This window comes from Heterodontus francisci, chromosome 1 (assembly GCF_036365525.1).
Source record: "Heterodontus francisci isolate sHetFra1 chromosome 1, sHetFra1.hap1, whole genome shotgun sequence".
NCBI classification, from domain to species: Eukaryota; Metazoa; Chordata; class Chondrichthyes; order Heterodontiformes; family Heterodontidae; genus Heterodontus; species Heterodontus francisci.
This window is the reverse complement of record NC_090371.1, coordinates 12,504,190-12,525,021: the sequence shown is the minus strand read 5'-3', so window position 1 is coordinate 12,525,021 and position 20,832 is coordinate 12,504,190. Positions and strand designations below refer to the sequence as shown.

Sequence of the window (20,832 nt, the reverse complement as noted above, 5' to 3'; positions counted from 1 at the left end):
TAGGGAAGGAAATCTGCCGTCCTTACCTGGTCTGGCCTACATGTGACTCCAGACGCACAGAAATGTGGTTGACTTTTAATTGCCCTCTGAAATTATCAAATCACTGCACAAAAGTCAAAAAGTATAAACCAGACAGGCCACTCGACATTGACATAGGCACCGGAAACAACGGCACACTCTGTCCTGCCCACCCTGCAAAGTCCTCCTTACTAGCATCTGGGGGCTTGTGCCAAAATTGAGATAGCTGTCCCACAAACTAGTCAAGCAACAACCTGACATAGTCATGCTCACAGAATCATACCATACAGACAATGTCCCAGACGCCACCATCATCATCCCTAGGTCTGTCCAGCCAGTGGGAGGTGGCAGCACAGTGGTACACAGTCGGGAGGGAATTGCCCTGGGAGACCTCAACATTGACTCTTGACCTCATGAAGTCTCATGGCATCGGGTCAAACATGGGCAAGGAAACCTTCTGCTGATTACCACCTACTGCCTTCCCTTAGCTGCTGAATCAGTTTGCCTCCATGTTGAACACCACTTGGAAGAAGCACTGAGGGTAGCAAGGGCACAAAACATACTCTGGGTGGGGGAATAAATGTCCATCACCAAGAGTGGCTCGGTAGCACCACTACTGACCAAGCTGGCTGAGTTCTGAAGGACATAGCTGCCAGACTGGGTCTGCGGCAGGTGGTGAGGGAACCAACAAGAGAGGAAAACCTGCTTGACCTTGCCCTCACCAATCTACCTGTTGTAGATACATCTGTCCATGACCGTGCTGGTGGGAGTGACATAGAGACAAAGTTGTGTGGCACTACCACCGTGCTAAATGGAATAGATTTTGAACAGATATAGCAATACAACACTGGGTATCCATAAGGCGCTGTGGGTCAACGGCAGTAGCAGAATTATATTCAACCACAATTTGCAACCTCATGACGAGATATATCCCTCACTCTACCATTACCATCAAGCCAGTGGATCAACCCCGGTTCAATAAGTAGTTAGGATTTGGAATGTACTGCCTGGTGGGGTGGTGAAAATTGGATCAATGGTAGCTTTCAAATGGGAATTAGATAAATAGTTAAGCAGAAAATATTACAGAGATATGGGAAAAGGGTGGGGTGAGTGAGACTAACTCATGGCTCTTTGAAAGAGCAAGCACAGACTTGATGGGCTGAATGGCTTCATTCTGTGAGGCCAATCAATCTATTTGGCACATTCCTTCATTGGCTGTAAAGTGCTTTGGGACATCCTGAGGTCATGAAAGGCACTATAGAAATGCAACTTTCTTTTGCATAGACTGCGATATAACGTGCAGCAAAAAAAAAAACAGGCCCTTCGGCCTAGTTAGTCTGTGCTTGTGTTTATGTAACACACGTCTGCTCCAATTCCATCTTCCTCATCTCAGTCTTTCAGCATATCTTTCTATTCCCTCTTCACTCATATACTCATTTAGCTTCCTAGGGAAAGCATCTAAGCTCTTTGCCTCAACTGCTTCCTGTGCTAGTCTGTAGATTATCTAATTCGAAATGTATTTATCTAATTCCCATTTGAAAGCTACTTTTGAAGTGTAGTCGCTGTTGTAATTTAGGAAACGGGGCAGCCAATTTGCGCACAGCAAGCTCCCACTAACTGTAATACAATCATAGCCTGTTGAATGATTTCTCAATTATTCCTTACACTCCCCTACCCTGAACCCACTCCAGGAATCAGTCACTGTGACCATTTCCTATCTGACATCCGGCCTCAAGTTGCTGACTCCCAGTCTCCGCCAGTGCCCCCTAGACACAGCTCAACTTAAAAAGACAAGTCAGGATTAAGTTTTCCGATCATGTTTAATGTGCCTCTAGAAATTACATTGCTCTTTGAAAGATCTATCCAATTAGTCCACTGCTCTTTCCCCATAGCCCTGCAATTTTCCCTTTTCAAGTATATATCCAATTCTCTTACAAATGAATCTGCTTCCACCATCCTTTTAGGCAGTGCATCCTAGATCACAACAACTCACTTCAATTTTAAAAAATCTTTTTATGTTCCCTCTGGTTCTTAGATCTGTATCCTCTAGTTACCGACCCTTCTGCCACTGAAAATAGACCGCACCGTGTGGCATCTATAAGATGCACTGCAGCATCTCACCAAGGCTCTTTCAGCAGCACCTCCCAAACCCGTGACCTCCACTACCTAGAAGGACAAGGGCAGCAGATGTATGAGAACACCACCACCTGCAAGTTGCTCTCCAAGCCACTCACCATCCTGGTTTGGAACTATATCGCCGTTCCTTCATTGTCACTGGGTGAAAATCCTGGAACTACACCACACCCACTAGAGGAACGAAAAAGGGTGATCCACCACTATCATTCTCAAGCAGTGAATGGGAATGGGCAATAAATGCTGGCCTTGCCAGCAATACCTACATCCCAAGAATGCATTACAAAAATTCTATGTTCCTATGTTTTGAGCAGACCAATGTGGCATATTACACGCAAGCTTAAATATAACGTTCAACAATACTGAGACAGCTTTTAAGAGTCACGGATCACCCGTGGGACATCCTACCTGTTCCTGCCCATGGTTTCATGGTCCTTTACGACAATGTGGATCTCAGAACTTGCGTCCAGCGGAGTTCCTTTCAAATCCCATTCAAACCCCTGTGTGCAAGAAACAACAGGGATTAACATTGGGTACAATGCAGTTACAGTTAGAATCCCAAACATAGGCAGCGCAATAGACTCAGTGTGACCAAGCACTAGTATAAAACAAAACAAAACTGCATTTATATAGCACCTCTCAGAACCTCAGGTTGTCCAAAAACACTTTACAGCCAATGAAGCGCTTTTGAAGTGTAGTCACTGTTGTAGCACACAGCAAGATTCAATTAACAACCATGTGATAACGACCAAATAATCTGTTTTAGTGATGCTGGTTAACAGATAAACATTGGTCAAGATACTGGTCAGCTTTCAAAATAGTGGCAGTGGTATTTTCTTTGCCCATCTAAGAGGGAAGACGGGGTCTTGATTTAAAGTCTTTTTTGAAAAGTCGACACCTTCAACACAGCACTGGGAGTGTTAGCCTGGATTATGTGCTGAAGTCTCTGGGCTAGGGCCGGAAACCACAATATTCTGACTCAAAAGGTAAGAATGCAACCCACTGAACCACTGATACCTAAGCTGGTGACGTGACAGGATCCCATTTAGTCAACTCTTGAGATTGATGCTCGAAGCAGCTGCAGGTCAATCAGCATCCAAAAGGGTAGAGCTAGCTTGGTAATCCTGCAGGACTGAGCCTTGGCACAATGGTAGCATTCCTACCTTTAAATCCAATAGTTATGGGTTTAAAGCCCCACACTGGACAGTCTCAGTAAGTGAGGTTCTGGTCACTCAATACTGGGTATAACATCCACTGAGATGATCCTGCACAATGGGAATGGAATAGCCCCACTTCTCCAACCCCACCCCAGTGTTAACCTTGATGAGCTGGTTTAACTTGCAATGCTGATTAACCGATTCCATCTCACTTAATGTCTTATGTACCTCAAAGGATGTTTCTTCTGGCAGGGAGGTCTCGAACTAAGGGGACAGCCATTTAGGGCTGAAAGGAGGAGAGATTTCTTCACTCAAATGTTTGTGAATCTTTGGAATTCTATACACCAGAGGACTGTGGATGCTTTACCGTTGAGTATTTCCAAGGCTGAGATGCACAGGTCTTGGGATATGGGGATAGTGCGGGAAGGTGGAGTTGAGGTAGAAGATCAGCCATGATCTTGTTGAATGGCGGAGCCAGCTCGAAGGGCTGTATGGCCTCCTCCTGCTCCTTTTTTCTTGTGTTCTCATCAGGTGCCCTCTCATGACGTCCCTTGAAGGCTGAGGAGTTTGAGTTTTTCTAACTATTGTCCTCCAATATGAAGGATCAACTTTGTGGTCACTCTCTAAACTATTCCCCTCGATTACCAGAACTTAACCTTCTTAAAAGGCATATTTCAAAACCCATGGACAAATGGGAAGAAATTTATTTTAAAGCAGTGAGTGGTGATCTGGAATGCACGCCCTCAAAGCTGGTGGAAGGGGAGTGGAACTAATGAGACAGCTCCGTCAAAGAGCTTGCACAGGCACGATAGGGCTTCCGGCTGTGTGGTATCATTCCATGGTTCTATGCCTATCGTCTGACCAGAGTCGATAAAAAGCCAATAGATGAGCCTTGTATTCACAAGCTTCTCACCTCATTCCAGACAGGGTTTAAATTGTTCTTGATCACTTTGGTCTTCTTCTTTACACCTGAAATGGAAAATAAGAGTCCGTCAGCAGCAGCACAGAATACAACAGGAAGAAGACGACTTCATCAGGGAATGTGGGACCTCAGCTCGGTGGAGGCAATGGAGAAGCTGGGATTGTTCTCCTTAGAGCAGCGAAGGTTAAGGGGAGATTTAATAGAGATGTTCAAAATGATGAGGGGTTTTAATGGAGTAAATAAGGAGAAAATGTTCCCACTGGCAGGAGGGTCAGTAACCAGAGGACACAGATTTAAGGTAAGTGGCCAAAGAAGCAGAGGGGAGATGGGAAGAATGTTTTTTTTACGCAGTGAGCTGTAATAGTCTGGAATGCTCTGCCTGAAAGGGCGGTGGAAGCAGATTCAATAGTAGCTTTCAAAAAGGAATTGGATAAATATTTGAAAAGGGAAATTTTGCAGGGCAGAGCAAGGGAGTGGGATTAATTGGATAGCTCTTTCTAAGAGCCAGCATAGTCAAATGGACTGAATGGCCTCTTTTTGTGCTGCATCATTCTATGGTTTATTACATAGTACCAGGCCATTTGGCCAACCTGGTCTATATACACCTCTAACTCTAACTGCCTCTACTGTTACCCGTCCTGCTCTCCTATCCCCTCTGTACTGTTTGCCCCCATGTAAACTCTAGTTTTAAATCTGACGAAGGAGAGTAAAATGAATATAGCACCTTTCACATCCTCAGGATATCCCAAAATGCTTCACAGTCAATGAAGTACTTTTGAGCTGTTGCCAAGTTTCTGTTGGCAAACGCAGCAGCCAAGTTACGCATAGGATGATCCCAGAAACAACAAAAAAAGTGGCCAGTTAAGAAAAACAGACAAACCCAGAAAGCCCAACGTGAGAAAAGAAAATGGTGAGGAATTTTTCCCAGATTCCTGTATAGTATTCCCCATTCCCAGCTGAGTTGCTGTATACTATTTCCCATTCCCAGCTGAGTTCCTGTACACTATTCCCCATTCCCAGCTGAGTTCCTGAATACTATTCCCCATTCCCAGCTGAGCTCCTGTAGACTATTCCCCATTCCCAGCTGTGCTCCTGTACACTATTCCCCATTCCCATCTGTGATACTGTACACTATTCTCCATTCCCAGCTGAGTTCCTGTACACTATTCCCCATTCCCAGCTATGCTCCTGTACACTATTCCCCATTCCCAGCTGTGATACTGTAGACTATTCCCCACAGCCATGATTCTGTAGAGTATTCCCCATTCCTATCTGTGTTCCTGTACATTATTCTCCAATCCCATCTGTGTTCCTGTACACTAATCCCCATTCCCAGCTGTTCTTGTACACTATTCCCCATTCCCAGCTGTTCCTGTGCAGTATTCCCCATTCCCAGCTATGTTCCTGTACAGTATTCCCCATTCCCAGCTGAGTTCCTGTACATTATTCTCCAATCCCAGCTGAGTTCCTGTATGCTATTACCCTTGGTTCAAACATGGACAAAAGAGCTGAACTCAAGAGGTGAGATGAAAGTGACTGCCCTTGACATCAAGGCAGCATTTGACCGAGTATGGCATCAAGGAGCCCTAGCAAAACTGGAGTCAATGGGAATCAGGGGGAAAACTCTCTGCTGGTTGGAGTCATACCTAGAGCAAAGGAAGATGGCTGTACTTGTTGGAGGTCAATCATCTGAGCTCCAGGACATCACTGCAGGAGTTTCTCAGGGTAGTGTCCTGGGCCCAACCATCTTCAGCTGCTTCATCAATGACCTTCCTTCAATCATAAGGTCAGAAGTGTGGATGTTCACTGATGATTGCACAATGTTCAGCACCATTCGTGACTCCTCAAATACTGAAGCAGTCCGTGTAGAAATGCAGCAAGACCTGGACAATATCCAGGCTTGGGCTGATAAGTGGCAAGTAACATTTGCGCCACACAAGTGCCAGGCAATGACCATCTCCAACAAGGGAGAATCTAACCATCTCCCCTTGACATTCAATGGCATTACCATCGCTGAATCCCCCACTATCAACATCCTAGGGGCTACCATTGACCAGAAACTAACTGGAGTAGCCATATAAATACTGTGGCTACAAGAGCAGGTCAGAGGCTAGGAATCCTGTTGTGAGCAACTCACCTCCTGACTCCCAAAGCCTGTCCACCATCTACAAGGCACAAGTCAGGAGTTTGATGGAATACTCTCAACTTGCCTGGATGGGTGCAGCTCCAACAACACTCAAGAAGGTCGACACCATCCAGGACAAAGCAGTCTGCTTGATTGGCACCCCATCTACAAACATTCACTCCCTCCACCACCGACGCACAGTGGCAGCAGTGTGTACCATCTACAAGATGCACTGCAGCAATGCAACAAGGCTCCTTAGACAACACCTTCCAAACCTGCGACCTCTACCAACTAGAAGGACAAGAGCAGCAGATGCATGGGACCACCACCACCTGCAAGTTCCCCTCCAAGTCACACACCATCCTGACATGGAACTATATTGCCGTTCCTTCACTGTCACTGGGTCAAAATCCTGGAACTCCCTTCCTAACAGCACTGTGGGTGTACCTACCCCACATGGACTGCAGCGGTTCAAGAAGGCAGCTCACCACCACCTTCTCAAGGGCAATTAGGGATGGGCAATAAATGCTGGCCTGGCCAGCGATGCCCACATCCCATGAATGAATTTTTAAAAATTCCCAGCCATGTTCCTGTGCAGTATTCCCCATTCGCCAGAGGATATGGTATATTTAGATTTTCAGAAAGCTTTTGAATGAGGTCTCACACAAGAGGTTAGTAAACAAAATTAGAGCACATGGGATTGCGGGGGAATATACTGGCATAGACTGAGAACTGGTTAACAGGTAGAAAACAGACAGTAGGAATAAATGGGTCATTTTCAGGTTGGCAGGCTGTGACTAGTTGGGTACCACAAGGATCAGTGCTCAGGCCCCAGATATTCACAATCTATATCAATGATTTGTATGTGGGGATTAAATTAATATTTCCGAGTTTGCAGATGACACAAAACTAACTGGAGGTGTGAATTGTGAGTAGGATGCAAAGACACTTCAAGGGGATTTGGAGAGGCTATGCCAGTGGGCAAAAATTTGGCAGATGGAATATAATGTGCAGAAATGTGAAGTTATCCACTTTGGTAGGAAAAACAGAAATACAGGGTATTTCTTAAATGGTGAGAGGCTGGGAAGTGTTAAACTTCAAAGGGACCTGGGTGTCCTTGCCCATGAGTCACTGAAAGCTAACATGCAGGTACAGCAAGCAATCAAGAAGGCAAATGGTCTGTTGGCCTTTATTACAAGGGGAAATTGAGTATAGGACTAAAGGTATCATACTGCAGTTAGATAGAGCCTTGGTGAGACCGCATCCAGAGTATTGTGTGCAGTTTTGGTCCCCTTACCTAAAGAAAGATATACTTGCCATAGAGGGAGTGCAATGAAGGTTCACCAAACTAATTTCTGGGATGGAGGGATTGTCCTATGAGGAAAAGTTAAATAGACTGGAACTTTATTCTCTGGAGTTTTGAAGAGTTTCGAAGAATTCAAACATACAGAATTCTTACAGGGCTCGACAGGGTTGATGCAGGAAGGATGTTTCCCCTGGCTGGGGAGTCTAGAACCAGGGGACACAGTCTCAGAATAAGGGGCAGGCCATTTAGAACTGAGATGAGGAGAAATTTCTTCACTCAGAGGATGGTGAATCTTTGGAATTCGATATCCCAGAGGGCTGTGAAAGCTCAGTCACTGAGTATTTCAAGACTGAGATCGATAGATTTCTACTTATTAAAAACATCAAGTGTTCCAGGGATAGTGCAGGAAAATGGTGTTGAGGTAGGAGATCAGACATTATCTTATTGAATGACGGTGTTCCTTCTCCTATTTCTTATGTTCGTATGTTCTTAAAGCAAGACAGCTTGTTACATAGGCACACAGGAATGGATGGGGTCATTTAGCCCCTTGAGTCTGTTCCAACATCAGATGAGATCATTGCTGATCTGTGACCTAACTCCATATACCCGTCTTTGCCCCATATCCATTAATACCTCTGGTTAACAGTAATCCTTCAATCTCAGCTTTATATTCACAATTGTCCAAGCATCAACTACCTTTATGGAATAGAGTTCCAAACTTCTACCATCTTTTATGTGTAGAAGTGTTTCCTAATTTCACACCTGAAAAGACTGGCTCTAATTTATAGGCTATGTCCCCTAGTCCAAGATTCCCCAACCAGGGGAAATAGTTTCTCTCCAGCTACCCTTAATATCTTGAAAACTTTGATCAAATCTCCCCTTCATCTTTGCCTATTCCTTTTTATAGCTGTTACTATCTACTTTGTCACCCTTTGTTGTTCTTTGTATCTCTCCCATTCACCAGGATCTGTGCTATTATTTGCATTTTTGTATGCTTTTTCTTTTGGTTTTATGTTGTCCCTTACCTCTTTAGTCGTTCATAGCTTTTGTTTTTGGCAAGTAGAATTCTTGCCCCTTAGGGGGTATAAACTGGTCTGTTTCATGCTAAATTATTTTTTAAATACCTCCCACTAAATCTTCTGTCAATTAGCCCATTAACAGATTTGTCCAGTTTATTATGGACCATGTCTGTGTCATCCCATGGAAGTCAGCCTTAACTATATCTAGAATCTTAGCAGCTGTTTGGTGGTTCTCCCTTTCAAACACAATGTTAAACTCAATTGTTTTATGGTCAGTATTTGATAAATGTTCACGTGCCGTTAAGCTGTTAACTAATTCTGGCTCCTTCTCTAATATGGCATATCCCCTTGTTGCTTCTAGGACATACTGTCACAGAAACTTGTCATCAGCGCACTCAAGAAATATGCTACATTTCTGATGTAAGCTTGTCTGTTTATTCCAAACTATTTGGAAGTTAAAATCCTCCAATAAAAACCCTCTGCCTCTACCAGCATGTGCTTGTCGAATCGCTGCATTTATACATTCTGCCACTTCACAGCTGCTCCCAGCGAGTCTATATACAACTCCCGCTACAGTCTAAAATTCTTTTCCATTTCTTAATTCCACCCATAAAGTCTACACTGCTCACACCTTGTTATATCATCTCTTACCATTGAAGTAATTTCAGGCTTGATCACTGAGACTTCTCCTTCCCCTCTACCAGTTTCACTATCCTCCCTGTAGACCTTATAACCTGGTAGATTCAGTTCCCAGTTCTGACCGTCTTACAGCCATTTCTCAGTAATAGCTACCACATCGTAGCCTCTAAGTCGAATTTACGCCTGTAATTCATTCCGTTTGTTCCCTATACTCTGTGATTTCGTATAGAGATGCTAATTTGGGTCACACACCCTAATCTGTCATTCTGCTCTCGTGTTATTTTTCTCACACATTTCTTAATTCTGTCTCTTGATTGCATTGCTTTACATCTTTCAGTTTTTTCCCTTACCTGTTGTGCCTAAAGCACAATTTCCAACTGTTACGCTACTCTCTTCCCATTCATTTGCTCTCCATTCCCCTGTCCTCGGGAGCCATGTTTTGGAGATAATTCAGCTAGGAATTCTGCACGAAACAGATTCTGCACGAAATCCGAGAGCTATAAGCAGCATCATGCACTTTGGTATGGTACAAACAGGAACAGTGATATTGGCTGATACCCACAAAGAGGAGGCGGGAGAAAAGGAAGCAGCAGCAGGGCAAAGACACGAATTCACAGGGTATGTATGTATTACTGGTCTGCATTGAATTAGCTGATCCCCGGTTGGAGAATACAGTTAGCCTCCACATCCCGAGTTTAGAGAGATGGGAAATCAGCCAGAACTCCCACCAAAACATGGTCCAACAACACACAAACGATTTGCATTTAACAGAGTAAAATATCGCAAGGACTTCACAGGAGTGTAAATCAGACAAAAATTGACACCAAGCCAAAAAGGAGATATTAGAAGAGATGACCAAAAGCTGGGTCAAAAGGTAGGTTTTAATGAGTGGCTTAAAGGAGTAGAGAGAAGTAGAGAAATGATGAGCTTCAGGGAGGGAATTTCAGGGTTTTGGGGCTTAGGCACCTGAAGGCCAGTGGTATAGCAATGAAAATCAGGGATACACAAAGGGCCAGAACTGGAGGAGTGCTGAGATCTTGGAAGGTTGTACGGCTGGAGGAAATAAGGAGGAGTGAGGTCATGGAGGAATATGAACACATGGAGGAGACTATAAATTTGATGTGGTGCGACACCGGGAGCCAATGTAAGTCAGTGAGCACAGGAGTGATAGGTGAATAGGATTTAGCGTGAGTTAGGATACAGGCAGCACAGTTTTGGATGAGCTCAAAGTTTACAGAGGGTAGAAGGTGGGAGGACGGCCAGGATAGCACTGGAATAATCAAACCTGGAAGTGACAAAGGTACAGATCATGGTTTCAACAGCAGACGAGCTGAGGCAGGGGTGGACTCAGGCGATATGAAGGAGGTGGAAATAGGCAGTCTTAGCAATGGAGCAGATATGTGGTCAGAAGCTCATTACAGAGTTAAAGATGACGACAAGATTTCCAACCGCCTGGCTCAGCCTCAGACTGTGGCCAGGAGAGGGATGGAGGCTGTGACAAGGGAATGGAGTTTGTGGCGGGGACCGAAGACAATGGTTTTAATTGAAACCTCAGGAGAGGAGAGGCAGAAAATTAAATGGAACATGGGAAGAGCGGAGATGGGTAGAAAAACATCAGAACAGGATCCTGATTGTAAACACGAGTATCAGAGACCCCCGCCCCCCCAAAATAAAATTACATAGCAAGATTTCTGAAATGCTTATCACCCCTTGCTCTATAAGTATTCAATGCTTTGCTCTGATCTCATTTTCAAGGACCTGCCCGCTTTAAGTGGAGGTGTGAGATGCAGGCTTCTATATATGGAAGAAAAGTTTAAAATAAGAACTTATGTGGGATTTTGTCCCTCCCCTTTCATTTCCTGCATCCCGAGGTCACTGGGAACAGCAGCAAGAATAAAAGCAGCCGTCCCAGCCTCACTTTCCTATCCGACAAAACAAACAAGCCCCTTGTAGACATCCATGGGATGTGGTTCAACCTTCACTGTGTTAAGGTATCTCTGGGATAACGGAGAAATCACAGACAGATGATCGGGTGGTGTGAAAATAATACGTGACTCAAATTAACAGAAGTTTCAATTTGGACACAGGAGAGAGTGAGAATCACAACACTATAAACACAAACATCAAAATCAGGAAAAATGGGTGGGATTACTGTACAGCACTTTAAAGAAATCTAGAATATATAGCAGCAAGTCTTCGGTGAATTATCATTAAATTCGTCTCACACTGGAGTCTAAATTATGATTCAGAAACAGAAGTGGTTCATTCGTTTAAAAAAAATACGTTTAAAAGCAAATATTTGCAGGGCTATGGGGAAAGAGCAAGCAGAGTGGAACTATTGTTTCAGCGAGTCAGCCCAGACATGATTGGCCGAATGGTCTCCTTCTGAGCTGTATCATACTAAACTCATATTAGCAGTCTTTTCACAGCTTTACTTGCCATTTTTTGAAGTGGGGATGTCAAAATAAAAATATTTCATTAACCCTACACCCGACAGTCACTCCTGCTCCTGAAACCATTCCAGAAGACTGTTCTGCTGCTCAGTTTGTGCATTCAGATGCGGTCTCCTTACCTCTAAAGTTCAGAGTCACGACTGGGTCGCTCTGTCTGTCTTTCTTTTCCACATTGGGAAGATTCCTGGCTAACTGCACCAGGCATCGCAACATGCTTCAACTCGACTGGGATGCCTTCCTTGGATAAAATAAGATCCAAAAAGCAAAACAAGAAGCAGACTCACACACACACACACACTCACACAGTCTGCCAGTGAAGGAGAGAAATAGAATTACAGCTCCTTGTCCGAGACTGTCGCAGGGGAATGAGTTGCCGTTAATGCCTTTTTTCCCAAAGGGAAATGGCAATCTTGGCTCCTCCCAAATTTTACAGGCAAAAACTAAAATACCTTCAGTTAACCCTTGAGTTTCCTGATTCTTGTTTCACTTACTTTCAACTAGTTATCCTCTCTTTCATTTCTCTCTTTGACATATATTCATCATGTATCATAGGAACAGGAAGAGGCCATTCAGCCCTTCAAACCTATCCCAGCACTCAGTTCGATATTTTAACTCCATTTACCTGTCTCAGTTCTGTAATCCTTAACACTTTTGGCCTAAAAATCTATCATTTTCGGCTTTGAAATTTTCAAATTACTTCCAGCCTCAACAGCTTTTGGGGGAACGTGTTCCAGATTTCCACAACTCTTGATGTGAAGAAGTGCTTCCTGACATTACTCCTGAACAGCCGAGCTCTATTTTTGAAGGTTATGCCTCCATATTCTGCATTTCCCCCACCAAAGGAAATAGATTCGCTCTAACAAATCCTTCAGTTACCTTAACCATCGCATTTAGGTCACTCCTTAATCTTTGGTATCAAGGGAATACAAGCCTAGTCTAGGTAAGCAGGTCTCATTATTTAACCCTTCTATTTTACGGCTAGTATGATTCTAGTGAACCTGTATCACACCCTAATACATCCTTCCTGAAATGTGATACCCAGAACTAAACACACTACTTGAAGTAAGGTCTAACCAGAGTTCTCCACAGCTAGTATAACTTCCACTACTTTGTATTCCAGCCCCCTTAAGTTAAAAGCCAACATTCCCTTAGCCTTGTGAATTATTTTTTGGTACCTGCCCACCAGCTTTCAGCAATATCTGTAAGTGGACTCCTAAATCTCTCTACTCCTCCACAGCTCCCCGCTTCTCACCATTTAGAAAATACTTTTTTTTAAATCATTCATGGGATGTGGGTGTCGCTGGCCAGGCCAGCATTTATTGCCCATCCCTAATTGCCCCGAACTGAGCCGCTGTCCTCATCTCAGAGGACAGTTAAGAGTCAACCATATTGCTAGGGCTCTAGGGACACATAATTTTTGAAATATATAAATGACTTGGAGACTGGAATACCGAGTACAATTTCAAAATTAGCCGATGATACCAAGCTTGGATGTGTGGCAAACAGTGAGGCTGATACCAATTGACTGCAACAGGACATAGATAGGCTAAACTAGGCAAACAAGTGGCAGATTGAATTTAACACAGAGAAGTATGAAGTCATGCATTTTGGCAGAAGAGATAGCAAGAGGCAATATAGACTAAATGGCACAATACAGGGAAAGAGGGACCTGGGCATTCATGTGCATAGATGTTTGAAGGCAGCAGCGCATATTTGGAGAATAATTGGGATCTTGGGCTTCATAAATCGAGGTGTTGAGTACAAAAGCAGGGAACATATGCTGAACCTTTTTAAACTTGTGATTCGGCCGCAACTAGAGCTAGTTCTTTAGGAAGGATGTGAGGGTCTTTAAAAGGATGTAGTGGAGATTTACCAGAATGGTTCCAGGAATGAAAGATTTTACACAAGGTTAGGTTGGAGAAGATGGGGTTGTTCCCTTTGGAGCAAAGCAGATTGAGGGGAGATTTGATAGAGGTGTACAAGATTACGACACGCTTAGATAAGGTAGACAGAGAAAAGCTGTTTTCATTAGTTGATGGTACAAGGACTAGATGACACAGATTTAAGGTTTTGCTCAAGAGATAGACCTATAGAACCGTAGAAAAATTATGGCACAGACAGAGGCCATTCAGCCCATCATGTCTGCACTGGCTGAGAAAACTAGCCGCCCAATCTAATCCCACCTTCCAGCATCTGGTCCGTAGCCTTTCAGGTTACAGCATTCAGGTGTATGTCCAGATACCTTTTACAAGAGTTGAGGCTTTCTGCCTACACTATCGTTCTGGGCAGTGAATTCCTGACACCCACCACTCTCTTCTACCAATCACCTTAAATCTGTGCCCCCTGGTAATTGACGTCTCCGCTGGGGGAAACAGGTCCTTCCTGTCTACTCTAGCTAGGCCCCTCATAATTTTGTACACCTCAATTAAGTCACACCTCAGCCTCCTCTGTTCTAAGGAAAACAACCCTAGCCAATCTTTCCTCATAGCTGCAACTTTCAAGACCTGGCAATACTCTTGTAAATCTCCTCTGTGTTGAGGATAAGTTGATGATCCATCTCAGCCTCCTCCTGAAGACTCCAGCATCACAGATGCCAGTCTTCAACCAATTCGATTCACTCTACATGATATCAAGAAACGACTGAAGGCAATGGATACTGCAAAGGCTATAGGCCCTGACAACATTCCAGCATTAGTATTGAAGACCTGTGCTCCAGAACTTGCCGCACCCCTAGCCAAGCTGTTCCAGTACAGCTACAACACTGGCATCTACCCTGCAATGTGGAAAATTACCCAGGTATGTCCTGTACACAAAAATAAGGACAAGTCCAACCTGGCCAATTACCACCCCATCAATCTACGCTCAATCATCAGTAAAGTGATGGAAGGAGTCATCGTCAGTGTTATCAAGCAGCACCTGCTCAGCAATAACGTGCTCAGTGACGCTCAGTTTGGGTTCTGCCAGGGCCACTCAGCTCCTAACCTCATTACAGCCTTGGTTCAAACATGGATAAAAGAGCTGAACACAAGAGGCAAGGTGAGAGTGACTGCCCTTGATATCAAGCATTTAACCCAGTATGGCATTACACAGCCCTAGCAAAACTGAGGTCAATGGGAATCAGGGGAAAATTTTCTGCTGGTTGGAGTCATACCTAGCGCAAAGGAAGATGGTTGTGGTTGTTGCAGGTCAATCATCTCAGCTCCAGGACATCACTAAAGGAGTTCCTCAGGGTAGTGTCCTAGGCCCAACCACCTTCAGCTGCTTCATCAATGCCCTTCCTTCAATCATAAGGTAGGAAGTGGGGAAGGTCGCAAATGATTGCACAATGTTCAGCACCATTTGCGACTCCTCAGATACTGAAGCAGTCCATATAGAAATGCAGCAAGACCTGGACAATATCCAGGCTTGGGAAAGGGGGAGGCAGTGGTGTAGTGGTATTGTCACTGGATGACTAACCCAGGGGCCCAGGGTATTGCTCTGGGGACATGGATTCAAATCCCACCACAGCAGAAGGCGGAATTTGAATTCAATTAAGAAATCTGGAATTAAAAAGATACTCTAATGATGGCCATGAAACCATTGTTGATTGTTGTAAAAACCCATCTGGTTCACTAATGTCCTTTAGGGAAGGGAATCTGCTGTCCTTACCCAGTCTGGCCTACATGTGACTCCAGACACACAGCAATGTGGTTGAATCTTACATGCCCTCTGAAATGGCCTAACAAGCCACTCAGTTGTATCTAACTACTACCAAGTCAATAATAAAGAATGAAACTGGACAGATCAACCTAGGCACTGGAAACAACAATGGCAAACCCAACCCTGCAAAGTTTTCTTTTTTCAGTGCTCTGAATCTGTCATAAGCCTCCTTTTTTTTCCCTTTCTAATCCTATATATCCCTTGACATCCAGGGTTCCTTGGATTAATTGGTCCTACCCTTCACCTTAACGAGTACATGTTGGCTCTGAACTCTCACTATTTCCTCTTTTAATGACTCCCACTGATGTGATGTAGACTTTCCGACAAGTAGCTGCTCCCAGTCCACTTTGGCCAGATTCTGTTTTATCATATTGAAACCGGCCTTCCCCCAATTCAGGACCTTTATTTCTGGTCCGTTTTTTTCCTTTTCCATAACTACCCTAAATCTTACAGAGTTATGGTCACTATCCCCGAAATGCTCCCCCACTGACACTTCAACCACTTGTCCAGCTTCATTCCATAGGATTAGGTCCAGTACTGCCCCTTCTCTTGTAGGACTTTCTACGTATTGGCTCAAAAGGCTCTCCTGTATGCATTTTAAGAATTCCACCCCCTTGAAGCCTTTTGCATTAAGATTATCCCAGTTGATATTAGGGAAGTTGAAATCCCCTACTCTTATTACTACACCTCTCTGAGTTTTGCCTACATACCTGTGGTGAGATTTGAACTCACATCCCTCAAGCATTAGTCCAGGACTCCAGATTACTACTCCAATAACATAGCCACTATACTACATACTCTAGGAAACACCATGAGCTAGCCAAAGAGGACTTCACACTTCCCCCACATTGAACTCCATCTGTCAACATTTTGTCCATTCACTTAATCTATCAATGTTACTTTACAACTTTCTGCTCCCATCTACACAATTTACTGTGCCACCTAACTTTGATGTCAACAACAAACTTAGATACACAGCTTTCTGCCTCTTCATCTGAGTCATTTACAAATATAGTGAAAGGCTGACGCCCCTGTATCAGTTCCAGGGCCCTCCAATACCTCACTTAAAGTGCAGGTTTTTGCACGAGACCAGACAGCAGACATCAAAAGACTACTGAAATTGTCCATTTTGGCAGGATTAATTAAAAAGAAGCATATTATCTAAATGGTGAGAGATTGCAGAGCTCTGAGATGCAGGGGGATCTGGGTGTCCTAGTGCATAAATCGCAAAAGGTGAGTATGCAGGTACAGCACGTAATTAGGAAAGCTAATAGAATGTTATCATTTATTGCAAGGGGAATTGAATACAAAAAGTTATGCTTCAGCTATACAGGGCATTGGTGAGACCACATCAGGAGTACTGTGTACAGTACTGGTCTCTTTATTTATGGAAGGATGTAACTGTGCTGGAAGCAGTTCAGAGAAGGTTTACTAGACTAATACCTGGAATAGGCGGGTTGTTCTTATGAGGAAAGCTTGGACAGGCTAGGCTTGTATCCACTGGAGTTTAGACGAGTAAGAGGCGACTTGATTGAAACATATAAGATATTGAGGTAAAGGCCTGCTACCCAACCTGAACCCGACGGGACCCGACGACATGTGTCGGGTTTGGGTCGGGTTGGGTCGCACTTCTGGGTCCAGGATTCGGGCTCGGGTAGGGTCAGGTCGGATCGGACACGCTCTATCACTACCTCAGGTAAGTGACTCTAACGCTAATTTACTTTTTGGACTTTAAAGGTGGTTTTGTTACAGTTATTTTAAGCTCGTGCAGGTAAGGAATAAAGTGAAAAATGGACGGTAAGTTAACTGATGGTCGGGTCGGATCGGGCACAGGAAAAAATAGAAGGACTCGGGCTGGGTCGGGCTTGGGGTCAGACGGGGTTCTGTCGGGCTAGGGTTGGGTCTCATTTGCAGACCTGAGCAGGCCTTTATTCTGAGGTGGTGACAGGGTGGATGTAGAAAGGATGTTTCTTCTTGTGGGAGAATCTAGAACTAGGGGTCACTGTTTAAAAATAAGGATTCACCCATTTAAGACCAAAATGAGGAGAAATTTTTTTTCTCAGAGGGTCGTGAGTCTTTGGAATTCTCTTCCTCAAAAGGCAGTGGAAGCAGAGTCTTTGAATATTTTTAAGGCGGGGGTATATAGATTCTTGATGAGCAAGCGGGTGAAAGGTTATTGGTGGTAGGCAGGAATGCAAAGTTCAAGTTACAATCAGATCAGCCATGATCTCGTTGAATGGCGGAGCAGGCTCGAAGGGCCGAGTGACCTATTCCTGCTCCTAATTTGTATGTTCGTATGTATGGTTGTATGTTTGTATTCGCCTACAGCGGTCCTCACATGCAGTCCATTCCTGTCCTCATTTGACATAGCCATGAAAACTCGCTAGTCGTGGAGCCATGAATCACAGTTAGGATCAGAAGCACCTCTGTTCCGTAACCCAGAGCATTTACAATAATTGTGCAGCCAATTCATGTTCTCGTGAAATATGTAAATTTTTTTGTTTGAAACCTTATTCTGAACATCAAAAATTTCAGTAACAGAGAAAAAAATGGCGTATGCGAATTTTTCAGAAACCATTGTGAAGTAATTCAATTGGATCTTCAACAAACTGTGACGTTGAAATGATTACAGTAAATTCATTCATTTGTATAGCACCTCTCACAACCTCAGGATGTGCCAAAGCACTTTACTACCAATGAAGTACTTTTTGAAGTGTGGTCACTGTATAAAACGCGGCAGCAATTGTGCACTGCAAGCTCCCACAAACCGCAACATGACGATGAGAAGATAATCCATTTTAGTGATGTTAGTGAAGGGATAAATATTGGTAAGGACGACAGGGAGAAATCCTTTCTGCTCTGCTTCAAAATACTGCTGTAGGATCTTTCACATCTACCTGAGAGAGCAGATGGGGCCTCAGTTTCACAATGGATGAAATGCTGACATAAAAGATAGGGTTTTTCACTTATAAATGTTTACATATTGATTTTCAATGTTAAGTATTAACGTAAAAAGTGTGACAAAAATGAATGATGCATATGTAAGAATTATGGATAATGCAGGATATTTAATATAATGTCCAGTTACACAGCAACTACTTGGATTCATATCGCACCATTAGCCTGGTAAAACATCCAAAGACACTTTTCAGGAACGTTACCAAACAAGATTTGGGGGTAGCGGAGACAATCAAGGATTTCAAAAGGAAATTGGATGGACACTTGAAGGATATAAACTTACAGGGCCACAGGATCGATCAGGGGGGTAGGACAGACTGGACTGCTCTGCAAAGAGCTGGCATGGTCTCGATGGGCTGAATGGGTTCCTTCTGTGCCATAAATGCTATGATCAAACTACGTAATGGAAATAAAAGCAAAATACTGCGGATGCTGGAAATGCGGAAAGGAAATATTAGGGCAGGTGGCCAAAACCATGGTCAAAGAGGTAGGTTTCAAGGACCATCTTAAAGGAGAAGAGAGAGGGATAGGTGGAGAGGTTTAAGGGAGGGAATTCCAGAGCCAGGCCCCAGACAGCTGAAGGCACAGCCACCAATGGTGGGGCAAATACAATTAGGGATACTCAAGAGGCCAGAATTAGAGGAGTGCAGGGATTTCGGAGGGTCGTATGGCTGAACGAAATTACAAAGAAAGGGCGGGTGGGGAGTTGAAAACACTGATGAAAATTTTAAAATCAATGGGTTGCAGGACTGGGAGCCAATGTAGGTCACCAGGCATATGGATGACAGATGAAATGGACTTCTTGTAAGGATATGGGCAGCAGAGTTTTAGATGAGCTCATGATTACAGAGGGTAGAATGTGGAAGACCATCCAAGAGTACGCTGCAACAGTCAAGTCTAGAGGTAATAAAGGCACGGATGAGAGTTTCAGCAGCAGATAAGCTGAACCAGGAGCAGTGTCAGGAGATGTCAGGGAGGTGAAAGTGACAAGTTTTGTTGATGGAGTCGATGTGTGGTTGGAAGCTCATCTCAGAGTCACATACAATGCCAAGGTTACAAACAATCTGCTATTAATTTAAATACAGGTTCCCTACTACTGGGGGGAGCTCTATCAAATCGGCCTTCTGTTACCACCCCTGACCATTATCTCCACAAGATCCTAACCTTTGACACTAGGTAACAGGAGGAGGCCATTCAGCCTCTTGGGCTTATTCTGTCATTCAGTTAGCTCATATCTGCTTTACAACTCAACTCTTTTTTCCTGCTTTTGCTCCATCTCCCTAATACCCAACAAAAAGCCAGCGATCTCAGTCTTGAAAATTCCAATTGTCGCCTCCACATCCGCAGCTTTTAGGGGGGTAGAGAGTTCCACACTTTTACTACCCTTTGGGTGATAATCTACTTCCTGATGCTATAAGCAATAAAGGTAAATGACCAGGTATTCTGCTTTTGGTGGCTTTAACTGATGGTGAAACACTGACCGGCGCATCGGGAGAACTCTCTACTATTATACATATAGTGTTGTGATTGTTTAACATCCACATTAACAGGCAGGTGAGGCCTCAACTTAACATCTTATCTGTAAGATGTCACTGTCAACAATGCAGCATTTCCTCAGCACAGCACTGAAGTGTCAACCTAAGTTATGGATCGAGAACTGCACCAACAACCTGCTGATTTACGGCTAAGCTGACACATCAGATACTCGCTTTCAACTTTATACAATGAGCAAGCAGCACTGGGGAAGCATGAGTAACAGAAGTGCTCCCTGAATAGTTGTCTCCATATTATAAAGAGGATATAGAGGCACCAAAGATGGAGAAAAATATATTTACAAGGACGATGCCAGAACTGAGAGGTTATACCTACCAGGAAAGATGAAGAGGCTGGGGCTCTTTCCTCTAGAAAAGAGAAGACTAAGAGGTGAACCGATAGAGGTCTTCAAGATTATGAAAGTGTTTGCTAAAGTAGATGTAGAGAAGATGTTTCCACTTGTGGGAGAGACCATTGCTAGAGGCCATTAATATAAGATAATAAATCCAATAAGAAATTCAGAAGAAACTTAATTACCCAGAGAATGGTGAGAATGTGGATCTCACTGCCACTAGAGGTAGTTGATAGTCGTTTGGTAGTACAAAACTTGAGTATTGCTGAAAATAGAGACATTTTGTCAAAGCTTTTCATCTTGCACTCATCAGGACAAGTCGCAAGAATACCAAATGTAAGGGAAGCAACAAATATATATTGTATGAGAAGAGAGTGCTGATTGGTTGGCAAGTGGACTCTGATTTGTAGAAAGAACAGGGCCCTGTGTATTAATATGTGTAGCTTTCAGTACGTACATATGTGCCACATTGCGAGCCTGAAGAGGTGGTAGAGGCAGGAACCCTCACAACATTTAGG

At 43.8% G+C, this 20,832-nt stretch overlaps 1 protein-coding gene across 6 annotated transcripts in view; it reads right to left on the bottom strand.

The window, feature by feature from the left end:
• dysf (dysferlin, limb girdle muscular dystrophy 2B (autosomal recessive)) overlaps positions 1 to 20,832 on the bottom strand; it is a 361,838-nt gene that overhangs the window by 323,897 nt on the left and 17,109 nt on the right. For 5 of the 6 annotated variants that reach the window (XM_068028673.1, XM_068028677.1, XM_068028676.1 and 2 more), the window contains exons 1-3: positions 11,892 to 12,121; positions 4,222 to 4,277; positions 2,560 to 2,651 (exon numbers count right to left, since the gene is read on the bottom strand). In XM_068028673.1, coding sequence (XP_067884774.1) covers positions 2,560 to 2,651; positions 4,222 to 4,277; positions 11,892 to 11,985 — 242 coding nt within the window. In that variant the 5' untranslated portion in view covers positions 11,986 to 12,121. Of the gene's footprint in view, positions 1 to 2,559; positions 2,652 to 4,221; positions 4,278 to 11,891; positions 12,122 to 20,832 lie in introns of those variants that run through there. The other variant, XM_068028674.1, reaches the window with a different exon arrangement.